The sequence below is a fragment of the Sorex araneus genome, chromosome 1 (assembly GCF_027595985.1).
Source record: "Sorex araneus isolate mSorAra2 chromosome 1, mSorAra2.pri, whole genome shotgun sequence".
NCBI lineage: Eukaryota > Metazoa > Chordata > Mammalia > Eulipotyphla > Soricidae > Sorex > Sorex araneus.
In genome coordinates this window covers 369095184-369118470 of record NC_073302.1, presented here as the reverse complement: position 1 = coordinate 369118470, position 23287 = coordinate 369095184, and the positions used below count along the sequence as shown (strand labels likewise).

General features: G+C 45.0%; 1 protein-coding gene across 1 annotated transcript in view; it reads right to left on the bottom strand.

The window, feature by feature from the left end:
- RAPGEF5 (Rap guanine nucleotide exchange factor 5) overlaps nucleotides 1-23287 on the bottom strand; it is a 259477-nt gene that overhangs the window by 60433 nt on the left and 175757 nt on the right. The window contains exons 10-11 of the mRNA XM_055124161.1: nucleotides 18259-18374; nucleotides 17710-17798 (exon numbers count right to left, since the gene is read on the bottom strand). Coding sequence (XP_054980136.1) covers nucleotides 17710-17798; nucleotides 18259-18374 — 205 coding nt within the window. The remainder of the gene's footprint in view (nucleotides 1-17709; nucleotides 17799-18258; nucleotides 18375-23287) is intronic.

Sequence of the window (23287 nt, the reverse complement as noted above, 5' to 3'; positions counted from 1 at the left end):
ATACTCAAAAGTCATTTTGTATGTCTTAGCAACTGTGTAATCTGTCATATAAAAAATATTTCAGGGGCTGGAGAGATAGCACAGCGGGTAGGGCGTTTGCCTTGCACGCGGCCGACCCGGGTTTGAATCCCAGCATCCCATATGGTCCCCTGAGCACCGTCAGGAGTAATTCCTGAGTGTAGAACCAGGAGTAACCCCTGTGCATCGCCGGGTGTGACCCGAAAAGCAAAAAAAAAAAAAAAATTTCAACAACTCCTAGGGGAAATTTGAGCAAAAGATATAAAAGTCTTAAACATGAACTTAATGGGCTCAAATCACATGCAAGAAAGATTCTGACAGTTAGGTAAATGTGCATAGTAAGAATACATGAGATTATTCTAAATATTTACCTGTTGAAAAGATGTGAGCTAATCTAAACCGCCTTATGGGTTTGAAAAATAAACAATGTTTTAAATCACAAAGTGTTTATATTTCTTTGAACAAGCAAATAGAGAATAACATTCTTGGACTTAAATTCTCAAAGCAAATAACATAAACTTCTGTTCAGAAGACTACCTCTGCTGTTTTTCTTTGCTTTCTTTTTTATAAATTCCACTTTGATGCCTCCTAGGAGTATTACTCCCAGAATGTTTTAAAACCCAAATGAGCAACCAGGTTAGCAGCTTCATTAGCTGCTAGGTGTGGCTAAGGCCTTGAGACCAAGATTTTGGCTTAAGAAATGAGCGCAGAAGCCGAGCTGTGTGTGATGGATGGTGAGTCCTGATTGAAGCTACTAGCCCAGGCCTGGACAGGAGCTCCCATAGAATTGCCTGTGACCAGCCAACCTGTATTTCTCTGCTTTGTTTTCTAGTGAGAGAGAAGAAAGCTTGACCCTGTGATAGACAAAAGTTTTCTTTTGTCTGCAGTCGTATCTCAAACAGTGCCTTGTACTCAAACTTTTCAGACACTCAAAGAATGGAATCAGCAACACAGTATTAAGCTGCTCAATTATCAAAAGTAGGAAAAGTACCTTTAAGCAGAGGTCTTTGCGTTTATCCCTATCTCAGGGCTGTGGTTTCTAGAATGTGCTGAAGAAGACACATTTACCCTGTGTGGTGTTTTATTTATTTTTGAAAGAACAAACACCATCTCTCAGGAGATGGCCAGAGTGTGAATCGTCAAGATATTTCTAAGATGGGCACTCATGTGATTTCAGTCAGCACTGACAGAATGCAAGCTCACTCAAGTTTATCTCCAAAAGTTAACAACAGTAAATGAAATATCTTGCAAGGCCTGCAAATTCAGATTATGTTCAATTGAAATTATACCAGATGCAAAATTGGGATGAAAAGCTGTTTTGTGCCTGTTAGCATATGACATCATACTAGATTTATGATATTAGTAAGTCTATTACCCCACAACAAAATATGAGACATTAAATAAGATAGGAAGAAAATAAGATAGGAAAAAAAAAAAAACCCTCACTTGCTCTGAGCACTGTAACCCTCTCTAGAGCATCCATATTTTACAGCACATTGAATGGAAGGAAGAAGAACCATTTTAGATGTTTTTATATTAGAACTACTATTGTGAGACTTGTTGTTACTGTTTTCGGCATATCGAATACGCCAAGGGTAGCTTGCCAGGCTCTGCTGTGCGGGTGAAATACACAATGGAAATGTTACTAGTGCCTGCTAGAGCAACTCGATGAGCAACGGGATGACAGTGATACAGTGACAGTGACAGTGATACAGTGACAGAACTACTATTGGTATGGGCCTTGTACACCCATTCAGCTAAAACAGTTTGGTTAGTTGTTTTGGGGACAGATCAGGCTATGCTCCACAAGGCTTATGCCTGGTTCTGCACACAGGGATCACTCCTAGCAGAGTTTGCGAGACTCTAAGGAGTGGCAGGGACCAAATCGAGATAAGGCATGTGCAAAGCAAGCACCTGAACCCCTGTACTCTCTGGCACAAACTGTGCTCCTTTTAAATGAAGAATTTCAGTGGATATGTGTAGCCAGTGTACAATGGGTAGTTTTAACCTGCACTTTTCATTTTCACACTAAGTGAAGCTCATTTATAGGATTAAAAGATTAAAAGGAAGAAGATTAACTGAGTCTATCAACATGCTGAGAATAAACAAGAGAAGCGAAAAAGTACATTAACTGCTCTGAAAATAAATTTCTTGACACTCTAGATTATAACATGATAATTGAGTCTTCTATACTTTCTGTTCACCCATATTTAACAATTCTGCCCAATTTCATATTTATCTCTGAGACTGGGAGAGGACTGCTGCCCCAGGAGCAGCCTGATGCAAGGCAAAGCGACCATCAGAATGAGAAGAACGGTTTCTTTTGTTGAGCAAGAAAGCCCCAAGGGCAGAAAATGAGGATAATGGGAAATGGGAGAGGACTGTTATAATGAGAAAGACTGCAAGGGGAAATGAGGAAAAAGCTCAATTATTGGTATGTTAAAAGCAAAATTTCTCCCACTTAAACATCCCTTATAGACATACGTTTGTCAATTACAGCAATTCTGTAGCATTGCACCCTTTAAATGAAGCAGTAATTTGATTCAAACATGTGTTGAGAGATTAACAAGAAGTGATTATAATCAACAAATTGCCACTTACTAACATTCCTTTCTCAACTTATTAGATATCTTAAGTGCATGCTCTCACACAGAAAAACATCACTCTCTCCTACTTTTGATAGGATGCCATATTTTGCTGGAAGATGCCATATCATTTAGAAGTACAGAACAGATGATGATCTCACTCGAAACCCATTAACTCTGGAGCAAAGAAATGCGAGATCTACGTGGTGGGGTGGGGGCGCTGTGTTTTTTTTTTTTTCCCTTCTTTATTCTCTAACTTGATCTTAAATAGTTTCAAGTAATTTCAGTTGCTGATGTAAAATTAATACACTGCTGCAATTTCTAGATTTTCAAACTTACTATTTTTTTTTCTTTTTGGGTCATACCCAGAGATGCTCAGGGGTTACTGCACTCAGGAACTACTCCTGGCGGTGCTTGGCAGACCACATGGGATGCCAGGGATTGAACAAAGTTATTCATAGTTGAGTTTCAGACCTGCAGTGTCCGGCACTGATTCCACCACCTGTGTCAACTTCCCTCCACTACTCGTGCCAACCAATGTTCCCAGGCTCCCTCCCACCCGCCTCACCCAGCCTGCCCCCTGCCATCTTTTTTTTTTTTTTTTGCTTTTTGGGTCACACCCAGCAATGCACAGGAGGGTTACTCCTGGCTTATGCACTCAGGAATTACTCCTGGTGGTGCTGGATCATATGGGATGCTGGTAATTGAACCCGGTCGCCCATATGCAAGGCCAATACCCTACCTGCTGTGCTATGGCTCCAGCCCCCACCTCCTACCACCACCACCATCTTGACACAGGCACATTTAAAGTTTGGGAGCAGTTCCCTTAAATTGTCACTGTCACTGTCACTGTCATCCCGTTGCTCATTGATTTGTTCAAGCGGGCACCAGTAACGTCTCCATTGTGAGATTTGTTGTTACTGTGTTTGGCATATCAGATCTGCCACAGGTAGCCTGCCAGGCTCTGCCGTGCGGGTGAGATACTCTCGGTAGCTTGTCGGGCTCTGCAAGAGGGGTGGAAGAATCGAACCTGGGTCGGCTGCCTGCAAGGCAAACGCCCTACAGTTATGCTATCGCTCCAGCCCAGTTCCCTTATAAGAGAATCAAAATTCATTCTCCTTTTTATAAGGATAGAAATATAATTACAAAGACAAAATCAGCTAGCACCAAACAGGGAAACTGTGCTATGGAGATTTGTGGGCTAAAATCTACAGTCCAGCCTCCTTTATTGGGGCACTGCAGTCTGACAGACTGACTGCAAGGACAAGGCTGAGAATGGCAGGATATTCACCAGCAGCCAGCCAGGATCTTGTGTCTCCTGATTGGCATTTCCCCACACCTAGAATGCTTCCTGCCTCAGGTAACAGATCTCAAAGTCCATATGCATTTTTTTCTCCCCAGACAGATGTACAGAATTGCCAAGAGCTTTGTCTCTTTCTATTACCTCAAATACAAAATTTTTTCTCTGGTAAAGATGATGCCTGTCAAAACAATATAAAAACACGAAGTCTGCACTGGGGACATGGGGAAACTGCAAAGCAAAGTGCAAAGTGTCCCCCCCCTCTCTCTCTCTCCCTCCCTCCCTCCCTCCCTCCCTCCCTCCCTCCCTCTCTCTCTCTCTCTCCCTCTCTCTCTCTGGGAAATAAAATTCTCCTTTGATACATGAGTGATACTTTATTTAACCTTTGATAGAAATATCACTGTATCACTGTCACTGTCATCCCACTGCGCAATGATTTGCTCAAGCGGGCACCAGTAATATCTCCATTGTGAGACTTGTTGTTACTGTTTTTGGCATATCGAATATGCCATGGGGAGCTTGCCAGGCTCTGCCATGTGGGAAAGATACTCTCGGTAGCTTGCCGGGCCCTCTGACAGGGACAGAGAAATGGATCCCGGATTGGCCATGTGCAAGGCAAACTCCCTACCCACTGTGCTATCGCTCCAGCCCTGAGAGTACTATACAGAAGGGAAAAAATAGAAATAGCAAGGCAGGTGAGAGAGGAGAGCAGGTTCAGTGCTTGCCTTCATATGCAAACTCCTTTGATCCCTGGCACCCCACTTGGTTCCCTGAGCACTGCCAGGAGTGACCCCTCAGCACAGAGCCAGGAGTAAGCCATGAGCACCACTGGGTATGACCAAGCCCTCTTCCAAATAAACAAACCAATAAACAAAAACAAAACCTCCCTATATCATTGGAGAAGAGACAGTAAAGGAGTTGTGGCCCTTTGCCTGTGGCTTGGTGCCAGTTGGACTTGCTGGCACCACGTATGGTCCCCCGAGAGCACACCACCTCAGCACTTCCAGGCGTCACTCCTGAGCACAGAGAAAGGAGTAGCTCCCAGCACCATCAGGTGTGGCCCTCAAACAAAAAAAGCCGGGGGAAAAATGGGAGTCTTCATTCTTTTACAAAATGTTTATAAGGGTCACAGACTGTAAGGAGAAAAAAAAATGATATTGCTATGTTTCTCAAATGTAGTTTTTAGGAAAATACATATTATAGGGGATGGAGCAATAGCACAGTGGGTAGGACGTTTGTTTGCCTTGCATGCGGCTGACCCGGGTTCAATTCCCAGCATCCCATATGGTCCCCCAAACACTGCCAGGAGTAATTCCTGAGCGCAAGGGCCAGGAGTAACCCCTGTGCATTGCCGAGTGTGACCCCCCCCCAAAAAAAAGGAAAAAAAAGAAAATACAAATTATAGCAAAGATTTCAAAGGAACTTTCATTTTAAATCAGAAACAACATATATACAAGCCAATTATCTTACTCAATAATAAAACAGGGGGCCCAGAGCAATAGTACAGTGGGCAGGGCATATGACTTGTGCAGAGTGGATGTGAGTTCAATCCCCAGCATCCCCTCTGGTCCCCTGAACATTGCCAGGAGTGATTCCTGAAGGCAGATCCAGCAGTAATACCTGAGACAGCTGTGTGTGGGCTCACCTCCCACACCCAAATGATAAAACAGGATCTTATAACTTACATGTCTTTTATGACTAGGCCTTATGTTTTGTTTTAAAATAGATGGCAAATTAATATTTTCTGAATTTTTGGAAATTGGTAATTCATGGCCATACTTACGGCAATTCTTCATATACCAGAATATTTTATTATTTGTCCTCCAGCCATTACAGAAAATTAGAAACTTAGGCAGAAAGAAATACCTAAGGTTTCTCACTCATTTATCTATGAAATGCATATCAAATTGAGCATTGGACATGTAGGGAATGCATTTAAGGTAAAATAATAAAATGTGAATAAGAGAAATAAAGCATGGGGTTCAATGCCAAGTGGGCACAATGTGATCCTCCCTGCGCTGCTAGGTGTGGTCCCAAACCAAAACAAAACAAAAACCAAATAAAATGTGAGTAATGAGAAAGCATAATAGTTTTTACATCTTCCATGCAGGTTGGCGCTCAAGATTAACTTTACAGGGGCTGGAGCGATAGCACAGTAGGTAGTGTATGTGCCTTGCATGTGGCAGACCCCGCTTCGATCCCTGGCATCCCATATGGTTCCCTGAGCACACCAGGAGTAATTCCTGAGTGCAGAGCCAGGAGTAACCCCTGAGCACCTCTGGGTGTGGTATTCACCCACACTCTCCTCAAAAGTATTTGAGGCTGAAATGATAGTACAGCTAGTAGGGTGTTTGCCTTGCATATAGCTGGCCAGAGTTTGATCCCCGGCATCCCATATGGTCCCCTGAGAACTGCCAAGAGTGATCCTTGAGTACAGAGCCGGGAGTTATCCTGAGTACTGCTGAGTGTGAACTCTCTCCCTCCAAAAAAGTTATTAAAGAGAGGGCTGAGAGACAATAAGGCATCTCCCATCTGCAGATCCTCTTAAAATGAACCTCCCATAGCCCTACAATATTTGTTTCTTTTCTAGAGGCTTATGTTGGCACCCAAAGTATAAGAAGACAAAAGGTGGAATGAATATGAACACACCCAGTGTGTTTGGGTCACACCCAGTGATGCTTAGGAGTTACTCCAGGCTCTGTACTCAGGAATTACTCCTGGTAGTGCTCAAGGGACCATATGGGATGCTGAGGATAGAACCCGGGACAGCCATGTGCAAGCAAGTCCCCTACCTGCAGTATAATCACTCCAGCCCCACAAGAGCCAGTTTAAAGATGTAATCCAAGGCAAGAGAAAGAGAGAGCACAGTGGGGAAGGTGTCTGCTGTGCATGCAACCTGATCCAGGTTCAATTCCAGCTATCGCATAAAGTTACCCAGACCTGCCAGCAGTGATCCCTGAGCACAGAGCTAGGAGGAAGCCCTAAGTGCTGCCAGGTGTGGCTCAAATAAAACAAAATGTCAAAATAAAGAGCACTGTAGCACTGTCATCCTATTGTTCACTGATTTGCTCAAGCGGGCACCAGTAATGTCTACATTGTGAGACTTGTCATTACTGTTTTTGGCATATCAAATACGCCATGGGTATCTTGCTAGACTTTACTGTGTGGGTGGGATACTCTCGGTAGCTTGCCAGACTCTCTGAGAGGGAAGGAGGAATCAAACCTGGGTTGGCTGTGTGCAAGGCAAATGCCCTACCCACTGTGCTATACTCCAGTCCTCTAAATAAATAAATAAATAAAATACATTTTAAAATGCAAGTCAGGGCCTGGAAGAGCAGTACAGTCAGTGCTTTAAGAAGCATTCCTCAACTGGAGGCCACCTGGATATCCAAGGTCCCCCCCCTCCAGGGGAAAACTGTGTAAATGTAGGTAACATGGCATGAATTTCAGGGGCCAACCAGTTGGATGGGGGTGGGGAGATCACAGGATGAAAGAGTAGGAAGGAGGCCAGTGAGAAAAAGGCTGAGAAACACTGCCTTAGGGCACCAGAGGGGGTGGGTGAGAACCCTTTCTGCCCCAAGGAACCTAGCCCCTGCAGCCGACCCCCACTATCCAACCGCTGCCACACTCCAGGAAGCGGCCACAGGACACATTATAAGACACTTTCTGTCCATTTTCCATAACGACCACACCATATGTGATGGAATTCAGACAGTAGGCAACAAATCATAGAGAGCAATATATATATATGCATATATATATACACATACATATATATATGTACATATATGTATATAGCCTGTCAAGCTACTGAGAGTATCCCGCCTGCACAGGCAGAGCCTGGCAAGCTACTCGTGGTGTATTCGATATGCCAAAAACAGTAACGATAGGTCTCATTCTCCTGACCCTGAAAGAGCCTTCAATCATTGGGAAAGACAGTAAGGAGAGGCTGCTAAAATCTCAGGGCTGGGAGGAACAGAGACGTAACTGGTGCCCACTCCAGAAAATCAACGAATAACGGGATGACAGTGATACAGTGTGATACAGGATAGTGAGGTGGCACACCTGCCTTGCATGCAGCAGACACCAGTTCAATCCCCAGCACTGCATATGGTCCCAGAATACTGCCAACAGGATGCGTCTTTTCCCTCTCCCCCATCAGCCCCCACAAAGGCCTGGGAAATGGCTCTAAGGGTTGGATGGTGTCCTTTATGTATGGGAGACCCAGGGCTCCTAGCGCTGCTGGGACCTGAACATCTCAAGTCGGGGGCCCCCCAATACTCCCCAAAATGATACAAAATAGCTTGTAAATGCCTTTCAATAATTCTTTTCTTTCTAAGGAAGAATGCTTTCCTGAAAAGTGCCTCCCTTCTACTTACATTCTTACCCACTACACGTCTTCCTTTGCCTATTGGTGATATGGAACGCAGACTTGCACATTTTCACTATTAATCAGCGCATGCTAATGACCTTATGCTTCGGCGCTGTCTCACTTCATTTCACCTTGCTTCATTACCAACAAGAGTATTAATTAACCCACAATCTACTGGCAGTGTAAAAGCACCAATTCCCTTGTTATCATACATAATATTGCATGTTCAAAGGTGGTGTGAATAGATAAGTCCAGAAGATGAGCACCTCCAAGGAAACTCACAGTCAAAACCTGATTTTGTAATCACTTCTCCTGTGTGGCTGCTATGCATCAGCTGGAACTGGGACCTCTTCCTCCACTTCACCCCCCTTGCTTTTGTAACCTTCTTGAAGCCATTAGTTCACCTCGCGGCCATTCTGCTCACAGCTGGGAACCAAGAAGCAGGTCTTTGTGTGGGAGATTAGATGGCACTTAAGTGGCCAGCCAAGCACCTGACTGGGGTTTACAGCTGCAGCTGACTGGTAGGTTTTTACTTCAATTATGCCTTTCATCCATGATTCCAGCCACTAGCCAAAAATGATCTCTGGGATAAAGCTCGCAATGGAGCTGTGTTCATTTCCAGATTCAAATGATCCCTCTACCTCTAGAGCAGTTTAATTAACTTCTCCCTTAGTGTCTGGTCTGTGTCCATTAGAATGGGCTAATTATCCCACACAAGCACCCAGACAATGGAGAGGAAGGTAAAATGCATCAGGGTGTTGAGTGATCTTTAAATGTTCAGATCTCTAAGGAGTTCCAGCGGCTTTTGGTCTAAGTCTTTTTCTTTCATTCTCGAGGAATTGGGAAGAAAATTTCTATTGCAAATCTAATGACCTCTCTCCTTGGTCAATATTGGCTGATGAATTCTCCCTGTGTTTCAATCACAGTTTGCAAACACATTCCGTTCTCCTTGTTAGTCATGAGGAGAGGAGCCGAGAGAACTGCCACAAAAAAAACAAAACAAACTAAACAGACTGTGTAGCACACAGACCACAGGGCAGAAGTGAAGCCATGTTCTAATTTAGCCCTTTTCCTCCTCACTCACTCTGAAGGTCACTTTGGGGGTACTTTGGGGGTTTTCACTGTCTCCGTAGACAGCTGATCGAATTGCCTGGCAGTGGCATCCAGGACCCTTGGTAGTGGCACCAATGAGTGTATTTAGTCTTTCCTTGAGGCTGCTATGAGCATGTAGGAATGAAATTAACCCAATGTTTAAAAGTGACAGTTTCATTAAGACTTTTTCAAATTAAGTGGCCACACAGTCCTGTGATTTGTCTTCAAGGAAACTATTCAGAGTTCAAGATGACAAAAGGTTGTTATTCAGCATTTTAATTTTTATTTTTTGGAGGGAGGTCCCACCCAGAGGTTCTCAGGGCTTACTCCTAGCTCTGTACTCAGGAATAACTCCTGGTGGAGCTCAGGGGACCATATGGGATGCCAGGGATCGAACCCAGAAAGGCTGCTTCCAAGGCAAATGCCCTACCTTTGTATTATTTCTCTAGCTCCTAAACATTTCCATAGATGCATAGCCAACTATTTCTAGCGGTAGCTTGTCCTATCTACAGGAAATTTCTTTCTACCTCAGATTTGGTCTAGTTTTTTTGCATTCCCCTTCATTCCCTCACTTAAATCTATTTCTGTTACTTCTGGACTTTGTTGAATAAGAACATAAGGTCCATGCTAATGTTTTAAATTATTGTAAATACATGAAAATATCCTGTATATCTTCTTTCCTTCTCTCTCTCTCTCTTTCTGTGTGTGTGTATGTGTGTGTGTGTGTGTGTGTGTGTGTGTGTGTGTGTGTGTGTGTATTTCCACATCCGGCTGTGTGCAGGGCTTACTCCTGGCTCTATGCTGGCAAGTGCCCTTCCCACTGTACTATTGCTCTGGTCCCCTCTCTATTTTTTAAGATATGTGGGTGCAGTTATCCTAGACCAGTGCCAGTGAGATAATAAACACCATTACCCTAATGACTCTTTAACTCTCACTACTAGAATATAAACCCCATGAAGATAAGGAGTACATTTTGTTTATGGTTATATCTCCACATTTACAGCACTGTCCACATTAAAAAAAAGTCAAAAGATATTTGTGGAATGAAAAAAATTTTTAAGCTATTCAGTTAGACACATGTAGATATTGAGCAATTAAAAATAAACTGTTAGATAAAATTTTGCCTTTTGCTACAAGATGGCTTGACCACAGGGTGTCAGGCTAATCAAAATAAGTTAGAAGGAGAAGGACAGATACTGCATGGTCTCACTCGTAGGTGGTATGTGATGAATAAGGGAAGAGACAGTGGCCAATGAGAACAAGCTCTTAGATACTGGTGAAAACAATGCAAACAATGTACCCTTGTAACACAGAAGCATTTACATGCTTGAACAAATACTACTGCAGTAAAACATTAATTAAGAAAAAAAAAGAACGGTGGGCAAAAAATAAAACTGGAAAAGGTACAGTTATATTTTATTACAGATGCAGCAGGTAAAGCTGAAAGGAAAGAAATCAGGAGGAGTGAGCTGGTATAAGGGTGGGGTGAGTGGATTCATCACTAGGGAAAACTATTTTTTTTCTGCCACAGACTGTTTTTGAATGTCTCCAAATGGCCTGGTAATAAAACCCGGCAAATGGATTTCACCAGCAGATGATAAATCAAACCTATTCTCTGGAAATGTCATAGTGCAATTTCACAAAGGAACTTTTAAAAGTTTCCCGTTGGCAAGGTTATAGACACAGTTAAATCACCATCAGGTATGGTCACTGAGCTTGGATTTCAAGTTTTATACCTCATCAACATTTTAACAGCTCTGGGAGGCTGACGGAATGCAGCCATATCAAGCAACATGAGATTAGATCAATGATGTTGAGTCCTTGTGCAATGACTCTGGGATGATGACTTCCACCTAAAATGACCACAAAGTGCTGGAAGTTGTCAATATGGATTTTAAACACTCCATATCTACAATGCTAAAGTTTGGAAAGAACCAAGGATGCTACAGATCCTTATGAATCTGAGAACTGGAGCGATAATGTGCTGTATGGCATGTTCAAGGTCTTAGGCTGGTTTATTAATGAGACCCCGATCTGGGACTTAGGGCTTTAGAATCCTCAGCAAGGTACATTTTTTATTTCTTGAAAATGTTTCTTAAAGAAAAAGCATTTGGGGCTATGAGACCGAAGGATCACCTAGAGATGTTTGTAGTGAGACAAAGGGTTTTGTCCATGCTGTCATCACCTCCTCATCCCAAGAGTTGGGAAATCAAACAGCTGTGTGTCCTATACCTCTGCTGCCTCTGAGTGTCTCCTTCTTTCAAAACCACTTCACCAGAAGGACTTATAGTGCAGGTTTGTGAATTTTGTATCTTCAAGGCTGCAGAGACTCTAAGGCCATGATTCATTGTATATGAGGCTAGGGAAGAGGGGAGGACAAGTGAAGGCAAGAGGGAAAGAGACCCCTAACAGTCATGGGGAAAAACGTAAGTTTAACTTCTTAGGAATGTGGCCCACATCTTTAAAAATAAGGAAGGAAGGCAAAGTTAATACTCTGTTTCCATGGCACTTATACTTCGCTGCATGTTAACATAGCACTTGGGGAGCTTTTAAAGCCCATAAGGCCTTGGCCCTAACTCAGGTTAACAGAACAGAAAAATCTCTCTAGAAGGGGAAAGAAGGAGTCCTAGGAATTCGTACATTGATGTGTTTTTTGTTTTTTGTTTTGGAGCCCAGGTTCAGGACTTACTTCTGACTCTGCACTCAGGGATCACTCCTGGTAGGCTTAGGGGATCATATGTAGTACTGGAGATCAAACCTAGGTGGGCTGTGTGCAGGGCAAATGCCCTACTTGCTATACTACCACTCTAGCTTCACATATTTTGATATTTTTAAAAAAGTGCTTTGTATAGTGCTCATTGGCAGCCAAAGATAAAATCCACTGATGTCTTTGTTACCTGACCCTACAAAAATAAAAATAGAAAGTATAGGGGCTGAGGATCTAACATAATGGGTAGGGTACTTGCCTTGCAAGCAGCCAACCCGAGATTGATCCCTGATATGACATATGATCCCCTAGCTTTCCAGAGGTGACCTCTGAGCACAGAGCCAGGAGTAGACCTGGAGCATGCCGGGTGGGGCACAAAAAGAAAACAAACAAAAAGCACAAGATAATCCCCCACATATTAATCATTCAAAGTCAAAGTGAGAGTTTGCATTATCTAAAAATGTTTATCCTTTTAAAAAGCTTTGGTCCTGCAGAAACCATGCTGCTATTAGATTATTAAAGTCTTGTGACCTGGGAGAGCCTGGCAAGCTCCCCGTGGCATATTCATATGCCAAAACCAGTAACAATGTTGGGTCTCATTCCTCTGACCCTGAAAGAGCCTCCAATGCAGCACCATTGGGAAGGACAAGTAAAGAGAGGCTTCGAAAATCTCAGGGCTAGGACAAATGGAGATGTTACTGAGGCCACTCGAGAAAATCGACAATCAATGGAATGATGATGATGATGATGATGATGATGATGATGATGATGATGATGATGATGATGTGACCTGCAAGCAATCTAGAACAGAGGGACAAACCTCTCTCCAGAAGTTCTAAAAGGTGAAGAAATCAAGGAAGCTTCCTTAAATTGTCTTTGATCTTTCTGGGGACCAGGAAAAACATACTTAAGTTTGGCTCACCAGAGTTATGCATTTACTGGACTGACTACTGGCAGGCAAGAAGATGAGGATATTGAAAAAAAAATGAGGTGTCTTTCCCAGTTTAATCAGTGTTCCTTGAGTACAATGCTTGACAAAAGTCCATAAGGTAGCAATGGAGATTGACTCTGAACTTGACAGCTGGAGCCAGCCCCTCCTGTCATGTCCCCTGGGCACTGCCAGAGATCGCTGCCCATCACCACAAGTATAAGACATGCCGCTTAACTTCCCAGGTGCCAGTGAAAGCAGCTGCCAGCTAGCACCCAGGGGCCCAGGACAGGAGCAAATCGCCCAATTCTAAGAAAGCAGGTTAGGCTTAATAAGAATCAGTGGATAGGCTTTACCTGGCCCTACCATTCTATTTTCTATTTCCTTGTTTTACTTGGAAATCTATAATCATAAGTACATGCACTTCATAAAAATAGAAAAGAATAAGGTAAAAGAAGGAGGGGAGGCACAATTAACTTTGTATTTTCCTCTGACAGTCTCCCTAACATCATGTCATAATGCAGATTCAGAATTTTAAAAAAGTCAAAGATTTTTCTCTCTATAACCCATTGAATACAAAGTTTCCCCTCTGCTTTGAAACAGAAATCATCATTCCCTATGAATGATCTCTAAACAAAATGCAATTTCTCTTTTCTAAGGAAGAGAAAGGGTTAACTAGGAGTAGAACCCCCTGCCAACCCAGGGCTGGTTAGTCCCAGCTGCCCTGGCCAGCTCTGCTATCACTTCTGGTTTCTTTCCTTCTTGCTTCCTTGCTAATTCTCCTGGCACAGCAGTGCCCAGTGATGGCTGCCCTACTTCTGGGCAGATGAGAGATGAAAGACATTGCTGCTTGACATTGCTCAAACAGTCCAAACGTTTCAAGTCGAAACCTGAACCTTGAAAAAAGGAAAAATCTTTGAAAACAGCCTTAGTCATTTTCCACCTCCACAATTCCTTGTGCTGTTACCAGACTCAAGTGGTTTTTCCATTTTAAAGAAATTAAAGAATTAATCCCTTCTTCCCCCCTTCCTTCCCTCCCTCCCTCCTTCCTTCCCTCCCTCTCTCCTTTCTTTCCTTTCCCAGTGATGGATGACTTTTCATGCTCACCACTACCACAAGGAAAAGGTACAGATGTAGGAGATGATAAAAGTATGGTAAATGTTGTGTGGATCAAAGCATTGCCGGGAAAATCAGTAGTAGGCTGCTTCTAATCATCTCTGCAATGTTTGCTTCTAAAACTCACTTTGGTTTAGAGATGGAATATGGCATCAAGTGTTTCCTATGTTGAGTCTTTTTCTATATGTAGTCTTTGTTTGGGGCCAACCCATCAGTGCTCGGGGGCTGCTCTCAGTGTGGCCACAGTGTGTGGGGGGGCGGGGGGGGCGGGGGGATGAGGGTAGATGGGGGAGGGGGTCATTCTTGGTTCAAGAACCAAGAACCATTCTTGGTTCGATCAGAGGTTGGATCCTGGGACTCCTACATACAAAGCCTGTTCTCTAGCCCTTCAAGCCAGTTATTGTATTTGTTTGTTTGTTTGTTTGGGTTTTGGGGTCACACTCAGCAATGCTCAGGGATTACTCTTGGCTCTACACTCAGAAATTAGTTCTGGTGGTGTTCAGGGGGACCATATGGGATGCGAAGATCGAAACTGGGTTGGCTGAGTGCAAGGCAAACGCCCTCCCCACTGTACTATCGATCCAGACCCCAGTTATTCTATTCTTGACTTGAGACCCAAGAGAAATAAATGATTCTTATAGCCTGGGCATTTTCTTTCTTATTCCATGCAATAAAGTAGACTTTCATCCACCTGCATAGGTTCTATCAATTAGAAATCACTTCACTTTGTCCTTGGTGAGCACCAATAAAAGGCCTGCTCTACTGAAACTTTCATCTGCTTTTTCACAATGAAGTGACTGGATGGGAAAGAGATGGGAATGGACTCCTGCTCAGTCAGCTTCCCCAGCCTCTGGTGAGTACAGACGCAGAACAGATGTAACCAGACTCCAGGACCACGCTATTTCCTCCCAAGAACCCTTTCCTCCCCATTGCCATCGGGCCATGTGGATGGTGGCCATATGGTTGCACTTGGCCCCAGATGGCTCCATCTCCCTAAAAGGGGAGCTCAAGAACATAAAAATGCTGCTGTATACTTTTATTGCAGCCCCTTCTCATTTTCCTCCATCTGTCTTCCATATGCTTGTGCAACTCTATTAGGCTCTTGCACACACAGGCCCTTTATGGGGAGGAATGCCAGCCGGCCTCAGAGGAAGAGGTGAAATTCACCTCTGGCCACAAAAGGGTGCCTTGATGACTTTAAATATGTGATTCCTTTCAGATTCAAACCAAGAACATGCTAAACACCACGCATCTTCACTAGGCACATAACATTTATTTGGTCTTATATTTCTTTAAATGCTATTGACCAAAACCCGCCTGGTTCCTGTTACTTTTTCTTTACGTGCTGCATGTGAAGTTTTGAAGAACAATATGTGACTTTTGCTTTGGCACTCACACTAGGTACATATCCATCACTTTCTAAATTTGACATTTTCATAAAGATCTCTGTCTTTTGTTTTGGGGCCATACCTGGCAGTGTTCGAGTCTTTCTTCTGGCTCTGTGCTTAGGGATCACTCCAGGTGGGACTTGGGGGAGCATAAAGGGTGCTGGGGATTGAACCCTCGCTGGCTGTGTACAAGGCAAGTGACCCACCCCCACCATACTGTCACTCTTATCCCCATAAAACTCTTTTGTGGCCAGAGGAAAACTTGCTACTGTGTTTCCCCTTCAAGTGATAGTGTAAGAAAGTCAGAAGTTTCGTGCTCGCCTCTGCAAATGCAAAGGAAATGAGAAGAATGAGGTGAGGCCTGATTGGCCAGCCTCCTCCTACAGGCGAAGGTCGGTTCATTGAGCTCGGTCCTCTGCGCTCTGCTGAGTGCATGACCCAAGTGACACATTTGGTCTCGGGGCTGGGGTAATTGAGTAGAGAGCAGGAATAATAGTCACTAGACCCTGTGCACAGCACCATCTCCCAACAGGGTACTACTCAGTTACTGTCATCTCATTCTCTGTGTTAAACTGTAAATTGGGGGCTGGGGGGAGAGGGGGAGAGGGGGAAACCCAGACCATCCTTCTCCCAAAATAGATGATAGAAAGGTAAAAAGAAAATCAAGCATGGTTCAAATAGTTTGAACCCTTACGAATATGACCTATTGTACTGTAGAACAGAACTGAGGTGCTATGAAAAAGAAAGCATTCAACCTCTCAAACACCACCCATGTTTAAAGAGGTCCTTTAATGGCCCATTATTTGTCTGTAATACAGTCTGAACTACCTGAGTAGCAACCTGGGGGCTAGCCCACAAAAAAATGATGCCCACTTTCATGATAATTGTATCTGCTGAAGCATATCATGGGGATAGGGTTGAAATGTACAAAATATGACTGTAGATATAAAAGCACCCCAGCAAAATGTTGTAAGAACATACTTTCCTTTGATCTTGTTTGCCTAAAAATGGCAACTATTGATCCCTCCCCACCCAAACACAAGGAAAATAAAATGTTTATTTTAATTTTGAGATCAAACAATAATGTTACTACAATATATTCAACTGGGTCACTTATTTTTTTTAAAACCCACATACACATTTTTGTTTCTTTATAAATGTTCTTTGTAGAATAATATAGAGCCAGGCATCAATTATGTTCAGGCAAAATTACTGACATGCAAGGAAACTCCGCTCCCACCTACACTTATCATTTCACAATCCTTCTCGCTGGAGAGACACCTAACTACGGATTTGCCAGCACTAATACCACAGCTGACTGAAGCAATCAATATATTACAAAATGTGGGCATCACAGCATAAAGTACATTTCAGTCAAGGGATCGAGTTGCAGAATTCAGGCTGCAGCCAGAGGTGCGTTCATTAAAAATAATAACTGTAGGCTGGAACAAATGACAGATTCTAGATGGGAGATGCAAGTGTAACCTTTCCTTGATCAAGGAAGTAAGCTGGTCTTTTAGTGAATGCAATAGTCGTATTTCCAGGAGCACAAAGGTAAAACAGCTCACTGGATAACTGGTCTCCAGATTAAATAGAAAGGGCCAGAAGTCTGATGGCCCCAGACCAGCAAATTGTAATCTCTGCTCAGAAAAGCTACGTGAACCATATTCAACACAGCAGGGCTTGCTCTGAGCAGTTTGGAAGCCACTTGGGAAAAAAAAAAAAAGCCAGAAGTTGCCGCAGAACTCAGTTGCTGAATAGTTGCTCTGATTGTTCATCTTTGGTGGGGAGGCTGCTCCTCCAAGTTCAGGGGTACCTACGGGCCAGGGGAAGGCTACCTACCTCCCCCGCCCCACGCCTTCCTGCTGAACGCTGGCTGTAGAACACTGGCCTCTTGCCAACTGCCTTTAGGTGCAATTTGGTACAAAAATTCCCTAGCAAACAAGAACATCTGCCTTAGCCTCATTTTCTTTGTACAGCTCCGACCCAGACAGCTGCTTGCATCTCCATGTGTCCATTTACTGGATTGAAACAAAACAGCAAGAGGCCAAAGGGGAGACCCTCAAAGCATATGCTCTTTCAAGCCCACCCTGGCTTCAGCCGCGGGTTGGGGGAAGCCTTGCCCCAAGGCCACTGATGAGGGACGCCTGGAAACCCCCCACTCCTCCATCCGCCCCTCCAGACACCTCCCCCCTTGTCTTACCTGTTTCTTTGTCCTGGACTTCTTCCAGGTGCAAGTCATTCAAAAGATGCTCCAAAATCTTCTCCGGGGTCCCGGACACCACCACGTATCTGTCAGAGAGCAGGGAGTCCACGGAGTCATCCTCCGTGGACGACTGCGAGCGGCTGCTCCACTCGTCGTCCTCGTCCTCCTCGTCAATGTATTTGAAATAAGGCACATCGAAGGTCGGCGGGGGCAGCTCGCGCTCCGACAGCGCCGCCGCCTCCTTCCGCTCCAGATGAGGGTCCGAGACCCTGAGCCGGGAGCTGCCCATGGCGCGCCGCGACTAACAAAGGCATTCCCCTACAGGCCCCGGGAGCTTGCCATCGCTGTCCTTCCACGGGGAACCGAGTCCATCTGGCTGCTCCGAGCTCTGCAGTCAGCTAGAAAGCTCGAGAGGCGGAGAGAAGAGCGGGAGGGAGGGGAGAGGAGGTAGAGAGAGAGAGAGAGGGAGAGAGAGGGAGAGAGGGAGAGACGGAGAGCGCGCGGGCGCAGGCGAGCAGCAGCGCCAGCCAGCCCGGTGCAACTCACCTCCAATCGCTCTCCTCGCCGCCCGCAGGGGGGGCCGGGCCGCTGCCCTGCACTTTCTTCAGCACCAGCACGTTCTCCTCTTGCTCTCTAACCTGCACCCGGGGCGCTTCCTCGTCCTGCATTGATGGGTGGGGGAAGGCAAGAGAGAGAAAGGAAATTAAAAAGAAAAATAAAAAACTAACCAAATCTTTATTTTCTGCCCCCCCTTTCACCCTCATTTTTTTTTATTGTGAGTTAAATTCGGGGAGTCTGGTCAGGAATCTCCCTCGGACACTACATTTATGAAGCATTAGAGAGGGAAAGGCTGTAAAGAAAATAGCAGAGGAATAGGAATGAGAAGGAGGGGATTTAGAGAATTTGCTTTTTAAAACCTGAGTTTAGGAAATCCCAAGACCCCCACCAACATGAAAGGCACCCTACTGATTGACTATGTACAACATTTTGTTTTCCTTGGTTAATTAAAATATTCACGGCATTAAACTTGGAAAGTCATAGGAAACTTCAAAGCATATGAAGAGCAAACGAGTGAGCAGGCCCTAGATCAGCATTGGGTCCTGTCCCTCACTAGGGACATCACTAGGTCCTCAGCTCTAACGGGTAGGCACAGAATGACCCACTCCATCCTTCTGTTTATTCCCTTCCCACACCTGAAGCCTTCCCATCCCTGGTACTCTTGCTTTGCCAGAAAACACCCAAACACAAAAGCAAAACAAATCCCCCCAAAGACTCTGCAATTCAAATCTAGGCCCACATTTGGGTGGCATGGGAGAGTGCCCTGGCTTTCTTCACCTCAGCCCCTCTGTAACAGCAGAGCAGGCTGAGCCATCATTCATTTCTGCACACACAGCTCTGGTGGCCTGAGGAGGGAGGGCAGGGGAGTCCGGCTCCCTGCTGATCCAGCAGTGCTTATCCTGCAACCCTCCCTGGGGTGTGTGCCTCCTGCCTGCCCCCCTCCCCCATGGTGAGCAGGAGGTAGCCCTGGAAGAAACGCAGGCAAGAGGACCTGGTGGCAGTCTTTCTGAGGACTGGCAAAAAAAAAAAAAAAAAGTCAGAAAGCAACAGAAGTTGCTTGCAAGTGAGCTTCCTTGTGAAGGGGGATATCCTAGGGTTCCTAGAATACACTTGCTGCCATTAGAGGCAGAAAATCCTACCTAGGTATTAATGTAAGATTCTTTCCCCAATAGATACAATGTACTAGGTCCATTGTGCTAGGGGCTGTCAGATTTGGCAACCAACCTCCCTCCCTCCCTGCCTCCTGCCTCCTCCCTCCCTCCCTCCTTCCTTTCTTCCTTCCTTCCCTCCCTCCCTCCCTCCTTCCTTCCTTCCTTCCTTCCTTCCTTCCTTCCTTCCTTCCTTCCTTCCTTCCTTCCTTCCTTCCTTCCTTCCTTCCTTCCTTCCTTCCTCCCTCCCTCCCTCCTTCCCTCCCTCCTTCCCTCCCTCCTTCCTTCCTTCCTTCCTTCCTTCCTTGCTTCCTTCCTTCCTTCCTTCCATCCCTTTTTCCCTCCTTCCTTCTTTCTTTCTCTCCCTCCTTTCCTCCCTTCTTCATTTTTTTGTTTGTTTTGGGGCCACACCTGTGGTGTGGAGGATTAAGCTTTAGACACCAGCAGCCAGTATGCCCCAATCCTCCGAATTCTCCTAAGAATGGGAAGGCGCTAATCTGGTCATAATTCCCAGCCAAATCAGGGATTCAAATATGGTCTCAACACCCACTGTCCTGATTCCTGAGACATCAGAGACTGAGTCATTTGAGACGTCTAGGATCCACTTAAAAACAAAGAAGATTAGTCATTCCTAACAGCAGCACAATTTCACGATCATTCTTTTCCAAATCTTTCAGTGGTAAATAATTTTACTATGTAAAGCTGATGTATTACATCTCAGCAAGGTCAGGCGCGCAGTTACTGTGGCAATTAATGCTGGATATCCATTGTTAAACTCCCGGAGGACAGTGGTGTCACTCCAGTAACATGAATACCAATGTATAATTGCCATCTCTCCTTTCTCCAAAGGGGGTTCTTTTGTTATCCATGTGACTGAAGGGAGGGGTCCATCTTGGTAACTAGGGAGAGGGGAAAAGATTGAACCCACCACCACCAGGAAAGAAAAAATGCAGAACGGAGGTGGGGGACTGATTCAATAACAAATTCAGTAACAAATAAATTAGCAAACAGAAGATCTGGAAGGACAACCACTTTCCCTGGTTTTGCTCTCCTCGTGAGCTAGTTCTCATTTGATATGAGCCCGCTGTCAGGTTGAAGTACATCTCACATCCTTTGTGCACGTGATATATGGCATTATTAACTTCCACGGGCCGCGCACATACATATGGATGGGAAGGGCTCTGCCGACATCTGTGTGGCTAATATGTATCACAGGGATGTGCAGAGCACAGCCACACTCTATTGGGCAGAAGGATAGCTGCATTCTATTGATGTACTATCAATAGCACCTTATTGCTCAATGATAGCTTCCATTTCAAAAACCCATTACACAAAAGAAGAAGGCAAAAATAATGGAGCGAAAAGCTGATGTACAAAGAGAGATGGAAGTTATCTAAAATTGCCATGACAGTGGACTAACCCAACATGTTACCCCTGGCTCTCAAGAAGGACCCAGGTGCCCTTCTCTGGAGTTCTTCCTGAAAAGGGGCAGGGGGACCAAGGCTGAGGTTCTGGGCGTGAAAGTTTATTCCAGTGGCTGCTTGGTTAAGGAGAAAAATATTCAGAGGACTAATGATTGGAAATTTGCCTGATGATAAAGAGCTCATGAAATGCATGTTAAACATTAACTGCCTCATTTACAGTCATTCATTCAATTGACAGCAAGGGGTCTCTTCTGGGTAAGGTTCTGTACTGGACACCAAGTGGCCCTCAGCGGATACACCAGGAGGTTGCATTAGAACTAAGGGGTAAGGGGTAACTTGGTGAGCAGCCTAAAACAAGGCAAGGGGCAAGAGATAAAGGAAAGGTAGAATCCAGGGGGTCTACTGGTTAGAGATGACTGAGGACGGGTGGCTGAGAGCACAAGAGGCATGAGGTGAAACCAAAAAAAAAAAAAAAAAGTATTGGGAGACTGGCTCTGGAGAGGCTGATAAACTTAGTTTTGGACGGCTAGTGGTTAATACTTCAGGGGATTGATGTGTGTAAGGTGAGACACAGACAGAGAAACATTTGAGGAAGTTTTGGGAGTGAGTGAGGGTGTGAAGGTGGGGGAGGGTGTCAGAGGAGAAAGGAAACTGCAGAGATGGGGATTAAGGAAGAAAATCAGAGTAGAGGGAGTAGGAAAGAGGCTGACTAAGAGGATCAGAGTCAGTGGAAGAATCCTGGTCTTCACAGAGCTATCACTGTATCACTGTATTACTCGAGCGGGCACTAGTAACATCTCCGTTCTGAGACTTGTTACTGTTTTTGGCATATCGAATGCTTGGATAGTTTGCCAGGCTCTACCAGGCTCTGTCGTGCAGGCAAGATACTCTCGGTAGCTTGCTGGGCTCCCCGAGAGGGGCGGAGGAATCGAATCCGGACGGCTGCGAGCAAGGCAAATGCCCTACCCACTGGGCTATCGCTCCAGCCCCACAGAGCTATAAAGAAGTAAAACCTGAGAAGACTCAGGAGAACTAGAAGACCTCTTGTCAGGGTGTCCAAGGAGAAAGGGCATCTGTAGGGGCACAGTGACAAAGATGGTATGTCTCAGAGAAAGCAAGGAAGAGGTGTTTGCCTTGGGTTCAGAGGTAGGAGAGAACTGAGTGAGCCAGGGGAGAAAGTGAACAGGAAACAGCATCTCTGAGGCCTTTCACCGAGAAGGGGAGACACCAGGTAGACAGGGTGTTGAGAAGAGGTGATGGGATCTGGCACAGAGATGGTGGGGTTAGGCTAGAAAAAGAACTCAATATAATTCTTTAGAGGGAACTGAGGGAAAGAACATGGGCCGGGGGTTAGAACCAACAACATGGCGGCAGGACATAAGGAAGCGGAAATTCCACTGGATATGGTACCCAGAATAAAGTGGAAATTGAGACCCTGTTCTGGGAGAAGGGGGTTCAGGGTGAAGGTGGCTTAAAGAGACTATAATTGGAAAAGTTTATTTCTGAGGGGTCGCATCAGGGGATAAATAAACTACCAACAAAATGATTGGTTGACTGCTTTGTTGACTGCTGATGGTAGAAAGTAGACAGTTGTCATTTTATGCCTTTCCAGTGAAGTGTCCACTGTTCACTTCAAGGTGAACAGTGAATGATGGAGCCCATGTGGTCTCAGGAGAGGGGCTGGCACAGGAGACAGCAACAGGAGGTGAGGGGGGGCGGGATTCTGAGTGGCAGTCAGCACACCAGGAAAACAGCACCTCATCACCATACGGTGTCTGTCTGGTTAGGGAAAGAGTGAGTCAAATGAGGAGTGGATACTCCGGGGGGAAAACATGGAGAGGATGACGGCAAGGCCACCCTGGTCCACAAGATCCAAGGGCTGTAGAGGAGGCAAATACCTGGCGGACGGGGATTAGGCCATTTGGTGTTGGGAAGAGTTTGGGAGATGCCTTGGCACTCACAGCTGGGCCTCACCTTCTCCTGCTGAACAGCTATGATTTCACAGAAAATCAAAACGTGACCAGGACACTTGGTGACCACAAGGGAGCAAGGTCAGAACATAGCCACTCGATCACCATATCTGAGCACAGATAAAGCAGGAGTACTGATAGAGCCAGAACATACCAGGAAGCCCAGGGGGTGGCTTCCCTGTCACAAGCGTCGCTCTGCTCTACCTGGCCGTCTCTCTTCTGGATATTCAGTCACAGACCTGCTCCAGGCCTTCTGAGAGCACCTAATCCAGAGCAAAGCCTGGCTTCTTTCAACCCCACCACAAACTTTTTTTTTTTAACTAATGTAGGAGTACTGCTATTTGTTCAGCCATTGATTAAGCTGATTGAATTGGGCATGAACTCTACATTACTTTTTTTTTAATTGTATCACCGTGAGATAGAGTTACAAAGCTTTGATGTTTGAGATTCAGCCATACAATGATGGAACACCCAT